The 16,993-nt window shown below is 39.1% G+C and overlaps 1 protein-coding gene and 1 long non-coding RNA gene across 2 annotated transcripts; one reads left to right on the plus strand and one right to left on the minus strand.

Annotated features, from left to right (window-relative positions):
- The first annotated feature begins 168 nt into the window (after positions 1-168).
- On the plus strand, positions 169-1,369 carry LOC148733512 (uncharacterized). Its single transcript, XR_015999968.1, has 2 exons — positions 169-945; positions 1,209-1,369. It is a non-coding gene; the product is annotated as an uncharacterized LOC148733512 (long non-coding RNA).
- Positions 1,153-11,261, minus strand: LOC111327865 (zinc metalloproteinase nas-15-like). Its single transcript, XM_088756834.1, has 16 exons — positions 11,094-11,261; positions 10,102-10,275; positions 9,419-9,545; positions 9,051-9,142; positions 8,274-8,357; positions 7,140-7,282; positions 5,793-5,919; positions 5,437-5,550; positions 5,147-5,278; positions 4,503-4,616; positions 3,957-4,025; positions 3,661-3,740; positions 3,343-3,437; positions 2,526-2,767; positions 1,695-1,787; positions 1,153-1,589 (listed from the first exon to the last, which is right to left on the minus strand). Exons 1-16 carry the CDS (start codon positions 11,152-11,154, stop codon positions 1,360-1,362), a joined length of 1,977 nt encoding a protein of 658 aa, XP_088612960.1. The 5' UTR covers positions 11,155-11,261; the 3' UTR covers positions 1,153-1,359.
- Positions 11,262-16,993: the final 5,732 nt, after the last annotated feature.

The raw sequence follows: 16,993 nt of genomic DNA on the forward strand, positions 1-16,993 counted from the left end.
TACTACTTCCCTTCATCCGGGAGTCGGAAGAAACCGGAAGTGAGTAATTATTTCTGTCATGTCCATCATGCCACCAAATTTCACTGTGCACAACTTTTACAATCACCGCTCAAACATCTATGTTTTTTTTTTCATCATTTCTGTTCCCAGAATTGATTTAGGATAAATGGAACTGCCTAGCATCGTCATAGTCGTTTCCTAAATACAGCGGTGTGATTAGATAGGTTGTCGTTGTGAACTGAAGAAATTTCTTATAAACGTTCTGACGTACAAAATTTTAACATTCCTAAACACTTATCAATGTTTTTCCTGCTTCGAATATCTTGCTGTGAGGAGCGCTATTTAGACATAATTCAGAAGTTTTAATTTCCTGGTCGAACTGAAAACGTGACGGTTACTAATGAGAATGGGTCACTTGGAAAACCTTTGAATCCAGGTTAGTTTTAAAATAGATGGCTACTTTCGTTCGCACTGAACCGCTTGGCCGTGGTAGGTCTGGGTACAAGACTAATCGATGGCTAGAAATGGGTACCTATAAATGTTATGCCGCGTAGCACTACAAACACAAATGGTGGAACAGCGAATAACTCTGAAAGCGTAAATTAAAGTGCTAAGCGAAACCCATGAAAAATCCATTGGGCGTTAGCCCTAGTAAAAGGTGAACAGGAAACCACACGAGGTAAAGAAAAAAATTCTTATGACCAGTCGGTGGGAATTGAACCCACGACCTCCGTAATGCCGTACAATACATCGCGTTTCCTCTTTGTTTTCAATAACCGATACAATTATGCTCTGCCACCAACTCTAACTTCTAGGAGCGTGCCACGGAGGTTTATTGAAAGGATTTCAACACGTAGTTTTTCAGCAGCTGACTCTGAGCCCTTTCACTCCCATGAGGGACTAAAACATAATTTCTCCTTATGACATCAATACAATATCAAGCAGGTAAGTGATGAGAATAGAGAACAATGTGAATTAGGGATTTATTAGTTAATCCAATTCCAGATTTTACCAACCAACGCCATAAGAATTGTATGGACTGAAGGTAAAGAGAATTACTAATAGAAATTGAGAAGGTTCAAGGTGCATCGAGCTTATAACTTATTTCCTTTTGTACGTTAAATCTATTGTTGAGCTTAATTTTTCAGCGCCTTGGGGGCAGTAAACTGAAACCAATCAATCAAGTTTTTTTTTTTTTTCTGTTACAGATAAGAGTGAGTTGTTCCTCCTTTCCTCCATTTCTACAACTTGAATATGATGTGGTGAGTGATAGTGCAGAACAAAAGACACCCTACTGTTATATACAGTTAATATTATATGACTTTTATTCTTCCAAGAAATAAAGAACTTAAGCGTTCGCTATGAAGTGTATCGGTCGATCCATTCCCTGAACACCGAAACTCGTGCAAAAACCGTAAACATGCGCATAGCGTTGCAGTCGTTCGAACCCCAGCTAACTGCACCTTGGAGTACCCAGAATCCATCGGAAGTTTTGCAGACGAAAGGACCACCACTGTCTCCATGGCAACCACCAAGTCGAGTTCCTGGAACTCCAGCGCATAGCATTGCTTTTGTTATGCCATTTCCATCTATGAATAGAGAAATAGAAGCAGGAATAAACAAAGATAGTCGTACTTATAGTCAATTTTAAAGTCATTTTCTTGAGGAATTCTGTAGTGAAGGAAGATGCTTACTTTTCCTTTTACAATCTGACTCTGACACTGGAGATATTTTGGCTTGCTGTAGAGTGTGATGAGAGCTACCTGGATGTCTAATCTTACCCCAGCCTGTAAAAATAATAATAAGAACAATAAAACATTAAAAAAAAAAACAATGGGAAAAAAAATGAAATAAAAGTTCTCCTGGCATGAAGCATGCGCAAAGAACAGACGGACCTGCCGACAGCGAGAATACCATGAGCTGACGTATGCTTGCGTATAGCCGAAACGCAAATGCGCAGGGTTTTAAAAAAGTGCAGAGAAAAAAGCAATTTTCGGTCAGCTTTTCTGGTTGAGATAAACTCAAGTACAACATATCAATCACTTCGATGTCTCCTCTTTCATCATAGTAGATGTAATTGTATGAATGGGCCGTAAAAAGGTAGTTTCCAGTTAATTCTGACGTACGGCCCACTCTATAGCATTCGTCGGCCCAAGCAGGTCCTGCCGTTTGCATCAGACTTCCTGTTTACTTAACAAATGATAGTGGTTTGGCGTGTTCTGAACTCTTATCAACAACATATTCGTCTTCCAATGGTCAAAATTTTGCAGACTCATGCGGTGCGGCCGGGTGAGTCTCCGAGAACGGCAAATTCGCTGATTAGATTGCGACTTTGCTGCCATGTGTGGTAAACATATAATTTGCAACTTCCCGCGCTTTAGCACGGCAGTTTCCTTGTCTTAAGTTCGACTTCTTGTTGGCTCCTCATGAATTTTTTTTTTTTTTTCTTTTTATACTTTTAATGGCCCTCGTGACTTCTTTCGATTTGGCACACGATACTTCCTAACAACGCTCGTTAAACTGACCTGTAATGTAACACGCTGTCCCTGGAGGCACCATGTAGTTTGCTTGGGGAAGACACGCGGGCGACACTCGATCGTTGATGTTTGCAGCACGAGAAAGTTTGAGAAGAGCTATGTCATTGTTTATCCGCCTGCTGTCATATTGTGGATGTTTAATAACTCGTGATGCTCCTATATTTTGCTCTGTTCCTTCATTTCGGTGTCGGTTGTGATCACCGAGCCGAATTACGTAGTTCGAGGGGTTTCTGTGCCAAACGAAAAAAAGCAAAACAGAACAAAACAGAGCGCACTTGTTATGCATGTCGTAAAAACTACTTCGTTTGTAAGCAAGTTGTCTGGATAAAGTATATTTCGTCAAAACCGAATTCAAAATCAAGTTAAAATTTACAGGCTAAGGGGAACCTCGCCACGATTTTCACAATTGGAAAAAATCTTATATGGTTGTCTCATCATTATGTTAAAAGACTGATCAAGGATTTCATATTTTTTAAGGGAAGTTTGTGTGAGATATTGACGTTGTTAATCCAACCAGTCTACCTCACGGTCGCAGTCGTGCTTAGGGTGTCCCGCAACGCCCTCCAATCCGACTGAGGGAGTGTTGCGTGATATCCCAAAAAAACGGTTCCGAAGAGTACTGCGGTCAGAGTTTGAAACCAAGCTGCTCAGCTTCGATTTCTAGCCCTCCACGTAATATCATTATTGAGGTGTAAATAAATTATCCAAAACTGATGAGATGGCGATAATTTTTTGTATTATCAAAGGAATTTAAATGCCGCGATCAGTTTCTGGTGATATGGGCTACCTGCAGAATGTAACTTACAAGGTTGAAATGCAATGTGCTGCCGTGACAACCCAATATGGTGTTACTAAGGTTCCACCGCAGAAAAATCCTCCTTGACTGTTATGCAAACCAACCTTAGAAAAATCAGATTTATGAAATCAAACATGTTAGGGAAGAGAGATCTCCTTGGCGAAAAACGGAAGGCAAGGTTTGTTAAGGGGCTAACCTACACCAGGCGTTCAGTTTATTAACGGGACGCGATGATAGAGCAAAGCCAAAGAAGGAAAATATTTGGGCCTGCGGGTCCATCCACGTTTTCTGACTGAACGCCTGTGAAAAGGTTCTTATGTTGCAAACCTGCCATGGCCAGGCACCAGGATTAGCGTCGTCTCCTCCAATTACACGGCTGTTACCGAGAGGGGCAACACCGCAAGAACCTGGGAGAGGCAAAAGACATGGCGACGTTTGCGAAGTAGTAACAGATTTTTCTAAGGTGTACGAAGTAACCTAAACTTCAATCGACTTTCAACCGTCCCTAAGAATCTTTTTAATCACAAAGTTCCTCCGATTGATCGTTAGAAATTGATAAACTAATATGAATAATTTAACACAAGATAACTGTCATAAAAATTTGGAATGCTCCTTTAACGTACCTGAAGGAGGTTGATTTGTGTTAGGGGGTGGAGGTATGTCAGTGCCTGGGTTTGGTGGTTGTGGGGTTCCTGAAAGATTGAAAAGGGAAAAAATAGTTCCTCGTTCACCATTGAAGCTACTGGAGGCGGGATAATGGAAATTATTTTAATTGAAAATTAAATTTAGGTTATTTACATCATTTTGCGCCCAACAGGGGGCTCTTACAGGAGGTGGAATTTCCGAACGAGTTAGGTGAACCAGGATTTATAGCATCTGTCTACAGAGTGAAACGGGCGAAATCCTCCTGGATCTTTTTTCTAGAAAATCACTCATTCATTCCTCACTGTTGTTATTCAATTCCCATTTTACGATTTATTAAACTCTGAGTCACAAAAGGAAAAATAATGAAAAAAATGAACAACGTAAACCCCCTTGTCGAAACAAGTTTTCATGGTTTGAATCATCTAGCTACCCAGTACCATAAACAAACAAATAAATAGTGCTCTTTTATGCAAAGAATGGACATGGGTTTCCTTGCTAATTATATGATAATTTTATACGCTTACCTCCACCACATAGACCGCAACTCTTTTGACATTTCTTCCTGACAATATCCATTCTCTCACAGTCTCCTCGAGGGACGTGGTAGCTACAATACTTGCCAGTGTCACGGCATTCACCTGAACATAGGAGGGCCATTCAGTCAAAGAAATCACATCAGTAGATTGCTTGGTGAATACATACTAAATTAATCGAACGTTTGTTAGCACAGTTTCTGAACTAAGAAAAGTTACAATTTCCTGAGAAAAAACTCTTGAAGGTAGTCTGTACTCTGGATTAAAAGATGCCGGTTCAAGGTCTGGTCGGGTCACTGTTTCGTTTCCGTTGGAAAGAAATCTAACTCACGGCGTATCTCTCCATCCATTCTTGTTCCCAAGAATACAAAGGCATACCGGCCAATAAACGCTGAGTAGTAATTCTTTGATTATCCAACATCGTGTCCAGGGAAGAGAAGTACGGCTAGTTGCTTCCTACTACTGAAACCGAGATAAGAACTAGCAGGATGGGTGTCTGGGGCTCGAACCTGTACAGATCTGTGTCCTTTTTGCCACTCTCACGCGCTAACGAATCCCTAGACTAACTCTTTCAGATACCTCAAACTGCAATAATAAAATCTGATGAATTTCAGTCATAGCTACTGTATACAGACCTGGGGGTTGGGACGGTGGCATATCTGTATCTGGTGGAGGGGGGGAAGGTGGCATCTCTGTGCTTGGCGGAGGAGGTGCGTCGGTAACTGGTGGTGGTGGAGATGGTGGATTGGTGTTCGGTGGTGGAGTTCCTGAAACGTTAAAGAGATAACATTAAGGAGACCGTTCATTAAAGATTTGTTAGAAAAGGAATCGAGCGAGAAAAAGGTTCACTTTCATCGCGCTTCCCACGCGATATGTAGTAAGTTTCAAACACAGAGTGTATCTTCTATTTTTCTTAGAATATTACCTTCTGGACACAGACCGCAGCTTTTTTTACATTTCCTCCTAACAATCTCCATTCTTTTGCAGTCTCCACGTGGAACGTGGTAGCTGCAGTACTTTCCAGTGTCGCAACATTCACCTAAAATTAAAAATAATAATAATCCAAGTGATTTCTTTGCCTGCTGTACGTCATACACAGGTAAGTTACAGTGAGCTAGGGCTCCTGCTGTAAAGTTTCATAAAATGTCTAGGTTATATATCAGGACATTTCGGACGAAAGAAAATAATGGAAATAAAGGATGTAATTAAGACGCGTTCTTTTGACCTTAAGCTGTACATATATTTTGTCCAAAGATAACAGCTCTACTTATATACACCAACCTGGAGGTTTATTCGTAGGAGGAGGGAGGGGAGGGTCTGGTCTGCCGCCGGCTCCTTGACATTTGTACAGCAGTTTCATCTGAAGAATATCAATTTTGCTCAGGCCTCGGCGGTTTCCAAGCGTTACCTGCCAAAAAAAGAAAAAGCAAGCTTTTGCAGCTGATTTTGAGACTATGCAGCCTTGAAAATCAAGTAACTTATTGGAGATTGGAGGATGAATTCTGTCAGCTCTTTATAGAACATACTTCACTTCAAATCAAAACAAAAAAAGGTTTTCGTGAAATTACAGACATTCAAACGGTCTGTGTATTACTTGGAAATGGTGCTTAAAAGAACATTATTTAAACGTCTGAAGATGCGTGTGTTTTGGCTATAGACAAAAATACAAGCATTACTAATTTCAGTCTTCAAATTGAACGAGGTCCTTGAGATTTTATTCAAGCTGTACAAGCTCTACAGTTCACCAGTCGAACTTGATTCAAATGATTCGAATTAGGACCGGCCCAATTCGAAAATGGTACGCAAGTCGATTCATCCGCAGACTTTTATCGGCCATTATTGCCATTCTCGATATAAATCCTGATCAGTAAAATGAAAATACTATATGATAATGTCTGCATTTGGTTGGACAAATTAAAAGTTCGGCGTCTAAATCAAAGCCCCAAAAAAAACCGTAGCAGAGATGAAACACTCAGCCAAGCCAGGTGGAAAGAAAGCTGAGCCGCTCAAATTGAAGAAATTGTTGTCAGGTGATCAGGACACCGGCCGGGCTTTTCTTGTATTTGATTCATAGATACATTGAAAAGTTCAGAGTTTGATACGGATCTGAGGTTAATTTAAGACCTGTAAGATGTTTTTCAAGTTTTTTGCACCAATAAACATTTGTATTTTGCATTGTGCAAAGGTTTTTTTTAATCGAACAGCAATAGTCCATTTTACAGTTGTGTGCTTGGTTGCCAAGCCTTTGAACGGGAATGAGGCTAGAGATGACCTTGTTATGATACATGCAAACCTTGCTGCCTTTCGAATGTAAATCACTTTGTTATCATGCTAACTAGATACAGGTCTCTATCACAACAAGGTCATCTTTAGCCTCACTCTGAATCAAAGGCTTGGCAACTAAGTACACAACTGTAAAATGGCCTATTAAATCTAGCGCCCTTAAGTACTGTTAGTTGATGAAGGAAAGATTTTTACGTTTACAGCTAATCTCTGACCAGTTTCATTTAATCACAACTATAAGTTGATCACCAGTTAATTATTACAACCAGCAGGTGTGGCAAACTATAATCGAATTTCATGATCCATAACCAGTTATTGAGAGAAACAAATTTTCTTCCAACAAACCCCTGATTTCTTTGCAACAATAGTTGGCCGTCCATTTCTGCTGAAGGCTCTCGAATCATAGTGCATGACACTTCCATAATCGTATGGTGTTCCCAAGGAATCGATCGTCGATTTACTATATTTGTTGAAATTAAATTCCATACCTATGTATAGAAAAACTGAGAATCTGACTGCGAAAGTGCATTATGATTAAAGCAGGTATTTGCAGTAGTTTAGTTTGGTTAGAAGAAATAATAATGATAACTTTTACATTAAGATAGCGCAGACCTCTATATGGATATATTCAGTTGCGCTTCACGATATTGTCAAAGTAAAATTATGTTAAAAGCAACTAAAAACATAAACTATTAAATACTACAAATCCGTGTACAATCAAAGGTAGCAATAGCCAAGTCATTAAAATAGCTAAAAGATAAGACATGAAAAAAATATATATTTGAAGGCTAAATTAAAAAAAAAACAGTTTTCAAAGCAGTCTTCAAAGTGTCCAGTATCTTTATGGGACAGGGACAGATGTATATGGCATACCATATCTACTCATTTGAACGCCACTTTAAATCCAAAGCCGCCTTCCGCCCTCCGCCCTCCGCCCTCCGCCCTCCGCCCTCGATTTAATGCCAGAGACGGAAGCAGAATGAACAATATCTTAGGACGCTACCCCAGAATATGCAGCTGCGTTCGCACAGTTACGAAGAAAACAAAAGCGAGGTAAAACTTGGTACTTCGACCATCCTTCACGTCATACACTTGTTGAAAATTAAGGCCACAAGCCGAACGCTTCTGATTATATCTCGGGAAAAAAAGTGAGTCATCGGAACTTTAACGATGTTTCTCACTGAGATTATATTTAAAAAAGTATTTTACAGTAAATGTTTTTCGTGATTTCAGAAATATGATTCGGAAATAAGCGTCGCCTTCAGTATTAAATGCCGTCGCTGAAATAACACCGCATCGGAAATGCTGAACATTTTATAACAGTAATACGGGGATGATCGTGGGTGAGAAGGACTGTAGTCGGTGGTGGTGACTGACGTTTTGACAACCTGAGCAGAGGTCATCCTTAGAGTCGAGTTGAACTATTACCACCACGTTCTAACCATGAAGAATGTATTTGAAATTGTAGGGCAAGAGTACCTCGTACAATGTTTCGTCGGTAAATGGTGACATACTCATCTCTGTCAGGTCTGGACTGCTCGTGATAAAAACCGAGGGCGTGACCTATAAACAGCGAAAATATGTATCAACGTGATTCTAGAAAACAAAAACAAAAAAACCATGTCTTATCCTACATAAGTTGTACCCTGTATGTGTAAATCTTATCAGCTAATAACCTCAAGTTATCTGGTACATAATTTGTAGAATGACGGTTGCGCTATTTATTGACCCAGGAGAACTTCAGACTGACACAGTTTTTTCTGGATTGAAGAGCTCTTGTTACTGAATAACTCAGACGCAAAGGTAGTGGGAAAGACAGCTACAGAATGTAACGAATAGGCTAGCTGTATATGTCCGTTAGAAAAAAAACTATCTCGCCATCCCTTTGAGCAGCTTAAGCGTTTTTTTTTAGGTTGTTGCAGCTGACTCTTGGACAACCTAGTATAGAGAACGGTCCTCAAATTAATCGTCATTGTCATCATCAGCATTGTCAACATCATCGTCGACGTTGTCGTCGTCATCGTCATTGTCGGAGTCAGTATCGGCGTCGGCAAATCAGGTGAAAATATTTAAAAACAAGTCGAGCTAGCTTCAGAGACGCTTAGCGACCTACTTTTAAACTTTGCCAACAGTTACAGACTGAGGTAAATCAAATGCTTTATGTATTTGATCTTCACCTACAATCTTAGAGACTTGAATCAGATGCATTATGTGATAGAAAAATTATATTGAATTAGTTATGTTTATCAGTAATACCAATTTCATGGGCAACAACTCCTACGTGCAAACATCCTCTTCCGAGAGTGATAGCTTGCCTACGTCCAGTCTGTCCAACCATCGATGAACACCTATTTTTCAAATTCAGTATTCCTTTAAAAGTTGATTCAAGATGGAGCGCATGTTACTGTTTGCTGCTTTGCTTACACTTTTCCTCGCGTATCGCTTACGGAAAACTGTTCGCTACTTGGAACAGATAATATCCGCGGACAAAAATCCGAGCATATTCTCGAGCAAAATGGGGGCTATTGTTTATATAGTTAGTGAATTAGCGTAATCAAAATTAATACACGGTAAAGACGTGTACAAACGCTTAAAACCGAGCAGATTTATAAGCATCGATTTACCCTCCACCGCCCTGGAAATACGCATAACTTCTCTCGTTTCCCCTCCTCTCCCTAAATGTGATACACGTGTTATCAGACCACATCTTCATTCCACTTCGAATAGCGTTCATTGCACTCGGACTCCGGCCTATGAATAAATGAAAATAGTGTAGCGACCATTATCGCTAATCATAGCCATAATTCATGTCTATGTACTTATTACAGAATACTTTTTACGAAACCATTCACATAAAAACACCTGATTAATTGGTTCGAGTTGTAAGAGTAAAGCTGGTGCGGGTATTCCTCTCTACACGCTTTGAGTTTCACGCCCGCATGTCCCTTTCACGACATCCCTCTAGCCGGTCTGCTACACAGTTTAAACATTGTTTCAGTTGTTGGATAAGTTTGCTTTTAAACCACTTCTTTTCACGGCACACTTATCGAATAAGCTCAAAATGGTAGATTTCTGTTTGATTTATGAGATTTGAAAAGAAGAAAAAACAGTAATATGATAAAGGATAGCCCAGAAAGGTGGACATGATAAAAAAAACAAACAAAACAAACAAACAAACAGATAAACAAAAAAGCAAACAAAATCAAAAAAAATTCGTTAGAATAGCAAAAATGATACTTCTTTCTTGAACTTGGGGTTCCTACAGTTTACTGTTAACCAAATGATTTAACAACGTCGACCAACTCACGGAAACTACTAGCGATTTGGTAGACCAAAACTCCACCTGGCCACAAGCCCCTCCTAATGGCGCCGCGGCTCGCTGGCCCGTCAACGTCTTGTCCAGCCATTGCAGCAGCTCTTTGTTCAGGTGTAAGGATCATGTCCCCTTCAAAGAGATCAGGATTTCCATCTCTCTTGTTCTCTATGTGCCAAAAAGAAATAGAGATGTGAAATTAAAAAAGACTGTACAGATCCAATTAGTATTTTGCTTTCGAAAAGCCAAACCTAAATAGCAGGGGGGGGGGGGGGGGGAATCTGGGTCAAAGTTTGTTGTTGTCCAAGAGGTCTTTATCAACGCAAAAGACCATCATCCGTAAAACAAGAATACTTTTTGCACTTCATGCAATCTTATGATCGAGAAACTGAAAGTCGCTTGGAATCTTAAAGAGAAAAAAAGTTTATCGTCATATAATGTGTGGAAAAAGCTTCGCACTTCTTTTGAAGCCTGTGGGCAGATCGTAGTAAGTTAGGTGGCCGCCTATAAGCGGAAGGAAGTCTTATCTGAGAAGTTCTGACTGTATTGATTTTACAATAAATATATCGATCTTGTCTAAGCAGTCTCTTACTGGAGGATGTCGAGTTCACCTACGAAAGGTTGTGGCACAAAGAGCTTCTCATAAGTTTTTTTTACTCTATGAATAGTTACAGGCTCCGCTAGAAATTGACTGCGTTGACACAAGAGAAGATCAAGATACGACATCACTTCCGTCAAAAAAGATTGAGATTTCAATTGAAGGCGTTGCTAGGTTATTTTTAGATTTCAGTTGTATTATCCTTGGATAGTCGTCCATTAGTTGTTCTAGTGAGCCAAGCTCTCGACGCAATACGGGTATTTAGGTTGGTACTTATGGATTTTCAAAAGCTGAAAGTGATTCATTAAAATAACTTGAAAAAGTGACAAAAAAGATTATATGAATGTGGGTTCTATTAGCTGAATCCTTCTTGGTTTTCCATTCTCACCTTCTGGATTGTAACTCAAGGTACCGCACAGACACATAGCAACAACAACGTACAGCAACATTTTCCCAGCGTTGTGAAATGGGCCTAGATCAGAAAGTGTTCACTTTATATCTAATTGGCATACGCGGAATCTGTCTTATTACTGCTAGAGCAGCAAGCAGGGAATGACGTCTTTGAGATCCAACTGGTCAAGCTGAAAAAGCGGGGGCCCTTCTGTATCAATAATACGCGCGTGCTCTTTATCAAAGAATGGTGCGTCTATTTGCAAATAATGTGACAGAGGAACCTCTGTATGTGCACTTCTGTATTTACAAGGACATGATATTTGTCAACACTGGAAGAAAATTACACAGCGAGGGTAGCCGCGTCTTAAGTCGTTTCATAACAGCACTAGTTCCATTTTTCTTTCTCTTTTATCCCCTAACGTTGCAAACCATTTTTAAAACACACGAAACCCTCGACATAACTGTTTCTAGCACTATACAGGACCTTCGTATATAAATTTGATAATGAGCCTAAGGTTCGGGCTTTCACCATGAGATATACAGCTCCTTGAAAGTCACTGGTGTAGAATCTGACCGTAAATCCCGAAGGTCTGACGTTCTCGAGGTGGTCTTTAACCCTACTGCTGTTTTTATATAGTTAGCTTCCCCACTATATTTCTTTTAGTTTCTCTCTTTTTCAAATCTTCATTTAGGCCCCATTCCACTTGCAACCAATTGTAACCGAGAAAGATTTGAGGAACAGCAGAAATGTCGGTGATTACTGGGATCCGATATCACACAGGTGGCGGCTAATCGCTGCCTCGTGCCCGTCGGGTGATTCGCTTTCAAAATAAGTCACTCATTGGGTTCGTTTTCAAGCTGGAATCGTAATTTATGAATTATATAATTATATGCCACCTCTTGTGGATGCAAATTGTGTCCATCTTAGCGGGGTGCATCTTCAGTCGCTTTGTTCTTTTTTAAGGAGTCTAGAAAATGCATTCAAAATTAGTTTATTAGAGTCTTAGATCCTCTCCTTTTTTCCTCACTATTTTCACAAAAGAAAGCAGTAATCTCGATTATTTTTTCTCAGTTTTATTCAGTTATAAAAGGTATACGTTTCATATTATAGCGAAATAAATCTGTATGCTTTGAAGCTACTCGAAGTATTTTACAACTGCATAATTTAAATCAAGCTGCTCTGGGTTATACACAGATTTTCTTTGGAGAGGGAAACAGTAGCTACTTAAAATGTTCAGCATGCAAACATCTACGAAAATACAACCGGGTATCGGACTGCAGCTTTTCTTATAGAAGGATCGGCTTAAAATTTCGCTAAAATTAGCTGGGGTTCCATTGATTAAGATCGCGTGATGTGCTGCTTAGAACCATCTGGTTTGACTAAAATGCGTCCGTGTGTTGGACATCGAACTTCTGGTTTTTGTTCCATTTTCTTTGGCGCAAAAATATCGTTCTTAGCCTGTTTTATGATCATGTAACAGAGGACAACGTAGATGATGAAGTTAATGAGGTAGATCATGTGGTCAATATGAATTTCCATCGCCTGGAATGGAACAAAAGAAAGTAACTAAGTTGTCACCAAGCTTCTTAGTCATACGTTAAAACCCTCAATGGCGTCACTTAAAAACTAGAACCATTACAACTTAGAAGAGGGAAGCAAACATCATTTGTAAGTCGATCGATAAATTTACCCACCGTTAAACCTTCACACAGTTGCAATACTCCTGGAGAAATTAAGACGAGAGTCGACAGGCAATCTATAATTCAAAACTTTAAGCACAATGCTGTATTATTTTTACAAGTTAAAAACAATATTCCAAATTTATCCTCGCCTCAGCCCTACTATATTAGCGTTTTATAAAACTCGTGCACTTGAAATTAAAAAAAAAAAAAATCTACCAATGAGAGGGGTAAACGGTTGTAAATGTTTACTCATTTGTGGAGGTTTTGGAGGCATTATATTCTGATGAAGACGGTATTAATGTTTGATTTGCAGCAGAAAAAATTAAAGTTTGTGGTAAATTCAAAATGAGCAGGTGAACCATTTTACTCTGCCTCATTTAGGAATAACTTTTTGGGGAATCTTTGAAATTAGCCACTTTGGTCAATGCACCAACTAGTTAATGGAAACGGATAGTTAAAAATCTTATTCAAATATTCAGTTTCAGTCGAAAAAAAACGATGAAAATAAAAGTAGCTATTTGGAGGTTATTTCATAAAGAAAACAAAACAACTTAAACTAGTTAACATGTTTTTTTCTTGGTGGAATTAAGTAAGCAGCAAGTGAGGACTGATCAGGAAATCGATCGAATTTTGCGAAAATCGTTCCCGACGTTTAATAAAATTTTATCTGCGCTTGACAATTACTGCGACTGACGAAGAAAAATTTGAAATTATGAATAGCGTGCCTTGCAGTTCGCCATCTTGATTCACAAAATAAAACAGGATCAATTTACTTTTTCTTTCTTTTTCTCTTTTCTGTCTCCATCTATATGGGCCGCGGTACCTTTTGAAGACTTGTTTTCAAGAAAATAGAAGGCCTTCAGAAATATGGCCTGAAATGACAAAAGTACTGCTGCCATAGAAGTATAGAGTGCGATGTTCCTCTCTTTTGTAAACATTAAGTGAACATATGTTAAAGACAGGCAAGTCAAGTTCTATTGAGAAAGTCTTGGAGCTTAGACGACGTGATGATTGTGGCTGGAAAAACACCATTTTGAACGCCAAAGGAAAGACAGAATTCAGGTTTTTTAAATTTCATAAAGAACGATGCTGTTCATAAGTCATAAGACTAAATATAATGCCAACCAAACTCTAAACTGCGCAAGCAATATTTTCCGCTTCGAAACTTGAAATAAGAGGGGGGGGGGGGAGTGGGTGGGTAGGACACTGCTCTCCCCACAAGTTTTTGACAGGAAAGGACTACAGCCTTCCTGCCCCCCACCCCTGCTCGGTCGCCCCTCCACTAACGTTTCAATGAAAATGCACGCGTTTCAATTTCTTGATGAACCGACTTGTATTTTCTATTTAACTGAATCAGGAAAATCTCAAGAACCTATTCCTTCACAGTCAAAATTTTGAATGAAATCAATCAAAGAGTTTTGTCCTCAACTGTCATTTATTCGTTGATCGTACTCCTATGTTTTGCTATGCCTTAGTAAGCAATAAATTCTTTCACGTTGACGGTTTAAATCTTGGGAACCGAAGATTTTCGCTTCACCGCTGGCTTCTTTGGGTAATATGATCGGTAAATATCTTTCACCATCGGCCAGCATTCTCGGCACAAGAAAACTCCAGCTATAGAGTAGACCACCACGATGAATGCAACCATAACACGAACGTGTAAATCTACCTCCTCTTTTGAATCTGGAGATGGCATTGTTTGAGCCTGTTGTCGCACACTGGTGTGGCAGAACTCAGTAGCTGTGAATAACGAGAAAAGAAAACTCAGCAAGTTACCTCCGTTCCCAGATGCTCTTTAAATGAAGAAATCTGCAAAGACAGGAGTGTATCTAAGTTTTTGGCGCGTTTTTAGTATGGAAGGCCAACGTTCAATAACAAGGAAAATTTGTTTTCCTTCAGAATTCTTCTTAGTGATCTCAGATTTATCTTGCGGACGAAGTGACCTTCCCCTGAGCAGCTTGTCAATATCGATGTGGTGTTTCCTCAATTTCATCTGATTTGTTTTTGCCTCACAGTTTGAAGAATCCGCTTTGTCCACTTTTAACTCTTTTATCACGATAAAGCAATTGTCGATTTGAACCAATCAGATGGCGTAAAACTAGTTTTCACAGCGAGAAAAAGAAAAGACTGCAGTGCTTGCAAGATAAGGGCTTAAGTTCAAATCCGTGAAATTTGAATGCAAATTGTTGCAGGGGGACTGAAAAGGAAAAAAAGCGGAAAAAAGAAAACATAAGCCCGAAATCTGTGGATGAAAGATAACAAGAGAAAATAATGGTCTCATTACACACTTTTTGTGCATAAAAGATATGTTTGTGCATCGTTTCATAGAGGTCTGGCCTTGATGAAAAATAAAATTTCAATCATTTGTCTCATGATACAAATTCGTTTGGTTTATCATGACCAGAAGAGTGTGAGAAATAAATCCGTCGATCTTCGAGCCATGATTGACAGCTTTTTGTCAGCGGGTCATTTTCGATATGCACGAAGACTCTACAAGGGTAGGCGCTTAGCTTTTAATATTGAAATGAAATGGAAATTTATCGAACAAAAGGTTTTGCAATTCTAAAAGTCTAATTTTGAAAGTGAGGGTTTTCAGAACTTTGAAATGTAGTTAGACAAATGATTGAATGCTGAATGTGACTATCTAACTGAGTTTTCCTCCAACTGTGTAAATAAGTGCATGAAATGCTAAAGAGGCATTTCTGCTTAACTAGTGAATTCATTCCTAATATGAGCTAGACTTTGTATGAAATCTTCAAGTTAGTTCTACAGTCTTGCCAGAGGCATCAAGCTGTTGGGGTCCGGCAACCGTGACTTAGAAACACAATTGGATAGCAACAATAAATACTGCTGTGTTTGTTTTACCGAAGCAACTAATAATCCAACCCTCCTACAGAGAGAAACACTTCGAATTACAACAGAGAGATCACTCGGTCAATGCATGAGAGAATTCTTCTTGAGAGAAGGTTAAAGTAATAAGGGTAGTTGCGAGTAATGAATGAAGAACAAGACACGAAGACGTGACATGGACTGGGTCCGAGCGCGCGCTGAAAAGGAACTGAATAGGAAACCTATAGCTTGAAGCTATGCTTGGTATCTAAAAGGTCTTGAAATTTTCTGTACTTCAGTTCCGGTAACAGCGAGAAACAAAGTCAATCAAGATGACTTATTTGCAAATTTATTTTGACGGTGGAAAAAGCTATGCGACTGGGAACAAGTTCTTGCAGCTTCAGTCAAACGCCTTACATTAGTTTTGACGGTTTTGGACGAATCTTTTTTTTTTTTTGCGGTCTCGCGGCTTTGCGAGATATTTTCTACGGTTTTGCAATTTCTAGTAGACACTAGTGTCCAACTCTCCTCTTTTAACAAGTTTCCTTTTAGACGAGTTACTTTGAGAAGCCCCAAGCAAATACCGAGCAACAATCCAGAATCTACCAAAGCAAAAGGCAAAGCTGAACGCTGCTGTCATGTGTCATTTCCATAGATAAGCTTTTTGTGAATACGAACTGTCAATTTGCAAGAAGCTCAATCTAATTGCACACACGAGAGAGGAAGAATTAACTTCATGAAAAGATGCAAATACAAACTGCACACAGGTAACGCGTGTCGTATAACGGGGAATAATGAGAAAAAAAGTAGTAACAGCAAGAAAACTATCAGACATAATGTTGATCTAAGAGTATTTGATATGTGAACATATCACTCGAGGTTTTTAAACTGGAAGAAGAAGAGTGAAAATAAAGTTCGAAACAAACAAAGGTAAAAAGAGAGAAAATATGTTGTTGCAGCTGTTTTAATACAAGTTACCTACTTGATGAGTGCCATTAATTATATACTAACGATCTGTAAAATACATATTTCTTTTACAACAAGACAACCACACAACTGTTGATAACCTTCGAGATATGTGTATATATAAATTTATATATCTAAATCTGTGTATATATATCTTATGAATTTAGTAATTTGAAATATAGACGTGTAAGCTGCTATAGAATTATTTGTCGTGAAAATAAAATGTTTGAATTTAATACTGAAAGCTTGTAAACATATCGTAGACACGTGTTCACTGTATCTGAGTTTGTGCCGCAAAATTTTAAGCGGCCTGGCCAGCATGTCACAGGCTGACAGGAGAAGCTTGTTTCCTGTAGGGCTTGCTTAATTTCAGCTTGGTAGCTTTTTCAGGCCAATGTGCAAATCCAGTTTTTCCCT

Source organism: Stylophora pistillata, chromosome 4, assembly GCF_964205215.1.
Source record: "Stylophora pistillata chromosome 4, jaStyPist1.2, whole genome shotgun sequence".
In the NCBI taxonomy this organism is placed as follows: domain Eukaryota; kingdom Metazoa; phylum Cnidaria; class Anthozoa; order Scleractinia; family Pocilloporidae; genus Stylophora; species Stylophora pistillata.

What these genes read in the sequence shown, in the direction of transcription:
- LOC111327865 (XM_088756834.1), bottom strand. Translation starts at nt 11,154, where the DNA reads ATGTTGCTGTACGTTGTTGTTGCTATGTGTCTGTGCGGTACCTTGAGT. An exon ending in CTTGAGTTACAATCCAGAAG is followed by an intron (nt 10,276 to 11,093) that starts GTGAGAATGGAA and finishes TTTGGCACATAG; the next exon opens with AGAACAAGAGAGATGGAAAT. An exon ending in TTGTTGCAAAGAAATCAGGG is followed by an intron (nt 5,920 to 7,139) that starts GTTTGTTGGAAG and finishes TTTTTTTGGCAG; the next exon opens with GTAACGCTTGGAAACCGCCG.